General features: G+C 42.6%; 1 protein-coding gene across 2 annotated transcripts in view; it reads right to left on the bottom strand.

The window, feature by feature from the left end:
- Positions 1-302: 302 nt before the first annotated feature.
- The window catches only part of Tgfbr2 (transforming growth factor beta receptor 2), a 90,038-nt gene continuing 80,798 nt past the window's right edge, over positions 303-9,542 (bottom strand). For both annotated transcript variants that reach the window (XM_023718521.1, XM_004634214.2), the window contains exons 6-7: positions 7,673-7,800; positions 303-2,948 (exon numbers count right to left, since the gene is read on the bottom strand). In XM_023718521.1, the coding sequence (XP_023574289.1) occupies positions 2,769-2,948; positions 7,673-7,800 (308 nt within the window). In that variant the 3' untranslated portion in view covers positions 303-2,768. The remainder of the gene's footprint in view (positions 2,949-7,672; positions 7,801-9,542) is intronic.

Here is a 9,542-nt window from a genome sequence, read left to right as displayed (position 1 = left end):
CTCTCTGAAGCAGTCTTCTCATGGGAATCCCTAGAAGAAAGAGCTATGTGGATAAACAGAGCTCCTGGGAACAGGAACGAGATCATGCAAGCACACACAAGGACACAAAGCTAAAGAGCAAGTGTAGCTGCTTCAGGAGCTATTGCTTTGTCTCATATAAGTAAGCTTCTGGAGGCATTCTTTGGAAGAGAACAATAAATACAACTTTGTAGAGAATTTGTCCCCTTTCCTCATAACTTTCAGAGTAATCAAGCTAGGCAAATGGGCTTAACTAGTAGGAACGAGAATGGGAGGCAGGAAGCTCACCTGAGGACGTTTGCTTTATTCAATCTAATAAACATTTTATTTATATAAAAGACAAACAATGCATAGAATGAAAATAAGTGCTTGAGATTTTTGATATAAAAAGAGTAGTTAGCTTTCACATTCCTATCTTAATACAAGTCCAGCTGAATGAAGTGTTCCATAAAAGAATAGAACTTTTTCTTTGTGCATAGTAGTGAACATAAGTCAGTACTTTTAGGAACTATAGAATGCTATTCCTTGGTCTTTTTTTTTTCTTCCGTTAGAAAAAAAAAAAACATAGACAAAACAAGCCACAGTATTATCTGACATTACATTCCAGTTTCTGCTGATGATGACCAGGAAGTGGGAACACTCTTGAATCTTGGACGCATGGATGGACCAGTATTCTAGCAATTCACCACTAGAGGTCAATGAGCAACAGCCCTTTGGGATGGCATCAACAAGTCCTAAGGTGCAAGTGGAATTTCTGGGTGCTCCCATGGCACTGTGAAACGCCCCCTACTTCTCTCACCCACCACCGTGAGAAGGGTGCCTAGAAATTCCATCCCCAGCTCAGCATACAACATAAAACCTCAATGAGATAAGACCTTCCACATTCGAAACAGACCTGACATGGCTCCTGACACTCCTCCTTTAATATTCCTATTTGGTGAAAAATAAGTAGTTTCAAGAAACATTTAAAAAAAGCTGCTTTCAGCATTAACTCTTGTTTGCATGTTAACAAGTTTCCTATGGAGTATTAAAGCTCATCCTTTGCTCCTTTCCATATGGACCCAGATTGCATAACTGGAAACAGAACTCCGACGTCTTCCGACATTCAAGTCCTCAAGAGTAATTTCTGCAAAGGCTGGGCAGGCTAACCTGACACAGAGATCTGTAGCCATGAGGAAAGCTTCTTGGAGGTAAGGCTTTTTATCCCTAAGGCATAAAGGAAAATTCTTAGCATATAAACAAGAGATTTGGTTAATGAGACGCATACAGAGGAGGTCCCCTTTAATCCAAGAGAAGGTGAACTTTTACCACCAGATAAGATAGGTGAAGTCCTCTTAAACAGCCACAGAAGGAAAGCTGGAAGGTATGTTTCCTCCATGGGACTTTGGAAAGGGTTGGGGCTAGGCAGTGGAAAGCACAAATGTTTACACTGAGAAGTGAAGCAGCTTTTGAAGTAAGTCTCTGCCTTCATTTTGTAAACAATGTGGTCTGGAGACCTGGAAACCATTTGCTATCCTTATCTAGGGTCCAGATTTTTCTGCAAAATCTCCAAATATTTAAAAAGTGGCTCAACTTTTTTTTAAACACTGTGTTGATCAAGCAAAACATTTGTACAGAATGTCTGGAGGATTACAGTCTGGACAGCGGGGGAACTGTATGGTTTAAATCCTTTCCACCAGGCCAGAATGTGCTTTGAGTATTCAAGAACCCAGGAAGATGGATCACATTAGTGTTTGCACAGAAACTGCAGACTCGGGCCAAGGGTGACAAAAAGTTTAAGCACAGTGCGCCCCCCAGTTGGGGAGATTTTCCATTTTAGGAAAGGATGAAGGCCTGGGGCGGGCAGGAGTGGACAGTAGTAACATTGGTGCAGTGAAAAAAATTTGAAAGAACAGTCGTATTAGCAGATGCTGTAGCAACTTCACAGATGGGGAACTGTGTCTTTCTGATTATTCCACTGCCTGTGAAGGGAAAAGATGAGACTTAAGCATGCTATTAGCTGGGGCTGAGCTTGTGAATTCAGTTGAGGAAAAAGGTTCACAAAACAGATGTGGGGCTTGGAAACTAAGTGAAAAGTCCAGGAGAAACCAAGGCACACAGGACCCCCAGAAATACTGGTCTCCAAACAGTGCCATTATACCTTCTCTGTAGCCAGAAAATAAACTATCAAGAAAGGAATTGCTATTGCAAAAGCATGTGCAGCATGGCTCTGAGACAGGGATCACTGTCCTGCTGCAGAGTTGTCTCCTGTAAAATGGCCAGAGACTCATCGCATGCATGATTGTCAAGTGCTAATGCTGTAATGAATTCCTGCCCTCTCTGCCAGGTTCTGGAGCTCTCCAATAAAACCAATTTCTTGGGAATATCTAATCATTTTCCTTGTCTCTTTTCAGAATATGGCTATAGATATATAGACATATATATATATAGATATATATATATATAAAACATAGCTATTCCATATTTATATACAAGCATTAATAAAGTGCAAATGTTATTGGCTATTGTAAAAATCAATCTCATTTCCTGAGGAAGTGCTAACACAGCTTATCCCATGACGAAGTCAAAGGCACAGAATGCTTTCTGTCATCTGTCCCTACTGCTGCTGTTTCCACTCCTTACACAGCTTATCAGGAGGGAGTGACCCTCACTTTTCCAGGAAGCATCAGTTCAGAGTCAGTTTCCTGCTGCCTCTGTTCTTTGGTGAGAGGGGCGGCTCTTTGGACTGGGCCTTGCCTGCCCCAGAAGAGCTATTTGGTAGTGTTCAGCGAGCCATCTTCAGGAATCTTCTCTTCAGAGCAGCTCCGCCTGGAGAGTCTGTCCAGGTGCTCCAGCTCACTGAAGCGTTCGGCCACGCACTGGGCTGTAAGACGAGCCTCTGGGTCGTGGTCCCAGCACTCAGTCAGTGTCTCACACACCATCTGGATGCCCTGTGGTGGAAGAGATGTGCAAAGGGCACTGTCAGTCATTATTCATCAAAGTCCTCTGTGAGATTAGGGTTGGTCCATTGTGTGTGTTATGGATTCTAGCAAATGTGTGATGACATGTATCAGCCCCTACAGACTAATACAGAAATTTCTCTGCCTGAGAAATTACCCGTGCTCAGCCTGTGCATCCTCACTCAGCCTGTTTCCCTTGCCTTTTTACTGTCTCCTTGGTTTTGCCTTTTCCAGAGCTGGATTATATAAACCTGAACCCTCCAACTCAGGAGTATACAAGAACAGACCCTTCTCTTATTTTGTGAAGTCTAAATAAGGTAGTCAGGAGACAACCACAGGGACAAAGATTGGGTGAGGTCATGGATCCTTAACTTGCTACTCATTAAGAGTTTGATTTGTGTTGTCTTCTGATGTTGTCAAGGACTTTGCTGAAAAATCATTTGGGCCAACCGATGCCTAACTAATAACTAAATCCAGTGTAAAAGTTGACATTTATTTTGAATCTCTCTCCTTTGTGTCTTTAAAACTTTGAGCTTATGTGTAAACATAAGAATTATATGATTCTTTATGCCTATTTTTAAAATATATTTTATTTTTTTAAATGTATTTTCATCATATTCTGTAGTGACTTAAAGTTCAACATATCAATACTTGATGAAAAATACTGTTCCATGTTATGCCTAAGATGTTTGATATTCAGACAGATAGTGAAGTTAAGCTTAACAGCCTAGGTTGTATGGTAATAACAATAAGCTTCTCTTCTGGAGGGTTAACAACCTAAGTTTGCAGACCAAAATTAGAGAAAAAGGAGGGCTGCAAGGAAAGCCAACATTTTGGCCCTAGCCTTCCAAGGTCAATTAAGACTCCCAACATATGAGAACTTGTACTGTAACGTCACATAACTCAGTAGTGTCCCAAATTTTCTGATCAAGGAGATTATGGGGCCAAAGAGGAAAGTGATCAATGATGTAGAGTGTGCCTAAGGAGAGTCACATGGAGAGATTCTCTCAGGCTTTCACAGAGAGCACATTGGTCAAACAATGGCCATGACTTATCTACATGGCTGACACTGACAAAGGATCTACAATCTGAGGTACAGGATTTCAGGATAAATCCTGAGGGGATTTCACTGACCTTATCAGATCCAAAAGATACAATTCTTGTTGCATAGGTCTTGCTTTATTATGGTCTTAACCATCCAGCAGTATGGTTAAGTATAAAAACGAAGTATAAGAAGTAAAGCCATGGTGTTATGTTGAGCTATAGGGGACTCAGGTCAACAATTTCTGACATTGCCAGTCAACTGGAAGACCCAAAACTATTATGGACTGCTGGACTCTTTTTAGAATATTTTGCTGAGTTAACACACCAATATTCAAACAACAGAACTAAACAAAAAAGGGGATACAGATGAATGTCCATTTTGTATCTGTGTATTCAAAATGGTTAGGATAGATATATAGTTACATTCTTGTAATGAATAGAGTGATTTGTTCTAATAGTGTTTGTAAATAGGATATCATGTCCGCATCTTGTACAGCAAATAACCACTAGGAAGAGAGTATGCAGTGTGTTAATTATTGAAACTGTCCTACCAATTTGATTTGAAACTGTCTCATTGCTATTTGTATCTCAATAAAATTATGGAAAAAAAAACTTTGAGCCAGATCCTTGCTCAGTTCTGCAGGTAGGCATGGTAATCATGTGGGGAGGGCATCTAAAAGCCAGCAATGCAATGCTGACTAGCCCTAAATTTACATATGTTATCTCATCCCCTTTCAAGACTGAGGACATTAACATAAGAAATTTACAGGGACTTTCAACTACCAATGCTCACCTAGACCCCTCCAGTCCTTACCCTGAGTTTCATTCACCTTGGTGATAGGTTTTTCCAAGGTGCTGTAAAGAAAGAGGAAAGATAAAAGAAGCCTCTATTAACTCCAAAGATATGGAGAGGATCAAGGGCAGATGGGTCTGGTCTATCCTCTGGCCTGAGACAAAGAAAGCTGGGCTTCTATGGACTTCTTTTAGGGGTGCAGTGTGAGGGGGACATTTAGAAATATCTGAGGAGCTGATTGGGGCCTTCCCTGTGGCGGCAGGAAAGGTGAAAAGAAACTGCACTCTAGACTGGGTTGGATAAGTGGGGACGTGGTCTCTAGGAAGATGAGCTGTTGTTTTAAGGGCTTCAGCCATAGTAGATGACCACCATAATCATTCAGCAGGTTATACTAGGGCCAGGTCCTATCACTTGGTCACTGTGAACTGATGGCTTCTGCTAAACTGAGACCACTTCAAGCAGCAGTAGTCATCCCATGGAGAACAGATCACTCCCTCAGGCTACAAGGACTTCTTCAAAGCCTTCTTGCAAAACCAGAGCAGGGATAATGATCAACCATCCCAGGACCCCCCAGCTACCCCATAAAAGCTGCTTCCTTCCTGTCCTGATGAGCCAATTCAATCTTTGCCATCACAGTTACGCTCCCTTCAGCTCTTCAAGCTGAAGCCTCTTTTCACTTCCTCTCCCTTTCTTACTCAGCTTGATACATGTTCCCTATGCATCTTACCAGCACATCCTGAAAAGCTGGTCTGTGACCTTAGTTCAACAACCTGTCCTGGCTGAGTTTGAGATCTCATCTCCTCTTTAGGAAAACCTCCTCAGACCCTGTCTGATTGCATAAGTTCCATGGAAGATTCAACAGCTGCTCAAAAGAGCTGGCAAGGATGCCATTCAACAGCATAAGTCCCAGTATCACACCTGTTTTGTGTGTCACCTGTACTTGCCTGTGAGTCATTTCATGGGGTTCCTCCTACCTCTCATAGGCCCCAGTCCAGTGAGCCCATCTGGGACACACTACAGAGGAAGGTGGCAAGAGTTCTCTCTCTCTGCCTCAATTTTTATTTTGCATTACAAACATACTTGTTACTGTTTCAAATCCTTTTTGAAAATATAGTAGACAAGAGGTGGGAGATGGAAATAAAGTGAGCTCCATCCATTAGAAGCATTAACCTTGTCCATGGTAACCTGTCGCTCGGGGGGCTGAGGTGCCACAGAAATACCCTCACACTGCCCTGAAGATCTAGTTCTTGTCTTTCAATACTAACAACCTTCACAACATACACAGGAACCATTCTCACTTCCTCTCTGCCCCATGAGTTCTTGATGCTGAATTCATTGCATAATTCACCTAATTGATGGTATAGATTGATGGGCCTGTTAGGAATAGAGTGTTACTGCTGGTACACGAGGAACATTTATTTTATTCTGGCACTGTAATTACAGGCAGTAAATTCAATTAAATATTAAACATTAACTTGAAATCAATAGGGCAACAAATCTCATTAAGAGAAAAAATGTATTATGCAAATTCTTTCCAGAATTTTATCATTAAGAATAATGATTTCATTATAAGAACCATGCAGCAAAGGAAGCAGCAAGTCTGAAAGAACTAACCAGCATAGCACCTTCTGATTCCACAGTTTCTGCAACCAGTGTTGGATTTTTAGAGACAAAGTTAAGTTGCTTGACATCCTAGAGAAGGTACTGACCTTCTGCAGTCTGGGTCTGCCTCACTCTGATTTTATGAAGGTTGGTCTGCCAAAGTGGACTCATGGACAGGGCCGGCCCTGACAAAGCTTTCTGCTCTTTTGCCATCTGAGCCTGATTTGTTGTTTCCATTTCTTCATCTGAATTTGCCTTGCTGTTAGGAAAGCCTATGACTTAGCATCAGTCTTCAGAGATGAGGGAATTCATTCGTTAGAGCAAAAAGAGATGTTCTGTCCGTGAGGCATGCTGCTCTCTCTCATTCTTCCAAAAGGGCCCTTTCTTGGGTGCGTCACACATGGCCAATGCTTTCTTACTCACAAAAGCCTGTTTGCTTCTTATTCTCTGACTGCTGCTCTCATCCAGGACTTCCAAAGCAATGACTCTGAAAAGGGGCTGGATAATAGCTCAGTAGAATAAACGTTTGCCTGGCAATCACAAGGGCCTGAGTTCAATCCCCGGTTCCACAAACATAAATAAATACATACATAAATAAAAATAAAAATAAAAATAAATAATAATAATAATAATAAAAAGAGCAATGACTCTGAAAGGATTCCCTGAAGTTCAAGCCACCCCTCTGCTAGGAGCTATCTGAGCTTCCATTTCTTGAGAAAATATAAGAAGTCACCAGAATGTGCCCTACAGTGTCCCTGTCCTTCACTGACCCTTCCATCATTGGCCTCTTGCAACTCCATGTGCACAGCCTGGACACTGAACTGCATCATATACTCATTTCTCAATTCTGGCTAACAACCTTGCCTGTTCCACAGTTGCCTAGGATTTTTTCCCCGAGCTGGAGAATCCCAGAGAAAATCAGCTGGAATCAGAAGGAATGCACTTGAACTCCTGATGTTAAGGCACAGGGAGCAAGAGTAGAGGCTGCAAGTATGGTATTTTAAGCCAGAACCAAAAGACTTTGGATGCTGGGACCCATGCCCTTGCCAATGCCTTCTCACTCATTTATTTGTGAGTTATATATCTTCTGGTTGCAACTTATAACAATAGGGGCATCCACTTTAATGAAATTTTCTTCATAAACAAACCCTAACTGGGCCATAGAACATGACAGAATGTAGCTTCAGATTTAAGCCCAGGATCCACAAATTCTCTCTTACCTAAGAGACCATTTCAGATGAATGTTATTCACCCTTCAGCTGTCATTACTCCTTACCTGGTGGTTAAGCCAGAAGCTGGGAATTTCTGGTCGCCCTCTGTCTCTTAATACATTATCCTTCATGCTCTCCACACAAGGGTGCTCCCGTACTTTGGAACCAAACGGAGGCTCATAATCTTTGACTTCTGTGAAGAAAGTGGGCAAACACAGATCAACTAAGACTGGTATTTGCAGTCCAGGGAAATGGATATGTGGAGTTGCTGGGTTGGGTTGCATGAGATGTTCGGTGTCAAAATGCATCTATAATTACCTTAAAAATATTTTTAATAGTAGTGAATTAAAATAAGAAAGGAATGGTTACAGAAGGATCCTGGGTACAATTCGACAGGCGATTGTTGGGTGCTGGCTGTGTGCGAGGTGTTCTGCTAGCATCTGGCAGTGAAGTGGGGGGCAAGACAGGTCAGGCCACATAGCTTCCATCTTACCACAGGAGTTTTTGATGGAGTGATTCGCCCCAAAGAGATGGGAATTTTTGACAGGTGGGTAAACTGTGCATATTAAAATGAGATGTGGTCCTCGAGATGTGGTCCTCTCCAGGACCATAGCACACAAGTCAGCTTAAGATGTGGTGCTACGTCTATGAGAAGAGTTGGCCATGAAGAGGTGTGAGGTTATGAACATGCTACGAGAACGTTCGATTCAACATGACTTTCCCAGTGCCCAAGCTGTCTGCCAGTGAGGACATTATTCCCAGCTCAGCACTCTCAGCAAACGCAGGACGTTGTCAAAAGGCAAGATGGAGCATGGTATCTTCCAAACACCAGGGTATCAGAAGATACTCAACCATTTATGCCAGACACCTCAATGACCTCACCCTCCGAGGCATGAGACATCTAGGGACTTTTGAGCACTCAGGTCTACTAAGATCTTCCTGTCTAATGTCCAATGCCTTCTTCAAGCCCTACGAAACAAAAGCCTGCTTCCCTTTGCTCCCTACAGGCAGCCTTTTTGCCTTCTGTCTGCCTGTACCCAGTCACAATAAATTCCAGGCCATGTCATCTATATTTAAGTCTGGTGGTCTTGGGTTGGCTCTGCCTCCCACAGTTCCTTACAGTTAGGTGCATTTTGAAGACATGACATTAAAGGAATAAGCCAGACATAAAAGAACAAGTAGTGTATGATTCCAATGACCCGAGGCTCCATGATGTGATGATTTGAGTACTTCCACCGAAACTCATGATGAGATTTAATCATCACTGTTAGGAATTAAGAGATGAGACCTTTCCAAGGTCAAGGGGACTCCACCCTCCAGAATGGATCAATTCTTTCCAGGCTTAGTATGTTGACAGATTAATGGGTTATTTAAAGAATAGGTCTGGGGACAAGGTAATGCCTCAGTGATCAAGCCTATCCAAAGAGGGAGTACAAGTGTGTGTGTGTGACTGCCCAGGGCCCTATGGACCTCACTCCAGCCACTGGGCAGGCCTGGCGTGTGTAGAACTTCCTCCATCAGACAGGCCTGGTATGGAACCCTGCGGCAGAACTCCCTGCAGAGAGGCTAGAAGCAAGACCCACTCAGCTGATCCAGGAGCAGAACATCTTGCCAGAGTGGAATAGTGGGTTCACTTCCAAGGGCTGTAGCAGGAAGAAGTGGCGCACAGCAGCCAGACCCAAGCCACACCCACCTGGACACGTTTGAACTGGGTAGATCTGGACCTGTTGCTAAGGTAATAACTACCAAAGTTCTACACCAAAGATCAGAAGACAGTGCTATACAAAATGACAAAGAGAAGGAACAAAATGCATTCTCAGGCCCCGGGCCCACCCAGAACAAATGCAGGAGACAACAGCAGAGAAGAAATTGGAAAGCACACACCTGAAATCTCTGAAATAATAGGGTCAGAAGTAATAAAAAAAAAAAAAAAAA

The sequence above is a fragment of the Octodon degus genome, unplaced genomic scaffold, assembly GCF_000260255.1.
Source record: "Octodon degus isolate 3935 unplaced genomic scaffold, OctDeg1.0 scaffold00059, whole genome shotgun sequence".
Lineage (NCBI taxonomy): Eukaryota > Metazoa > Chordata > Mammalia > Rodentia > Octodontidae > Octodon > Octodon degus.
Note: the sequence above shows the minus strand (reverse complement) of the source record. Positions and strands in the feature narration are given on the sequence as shown.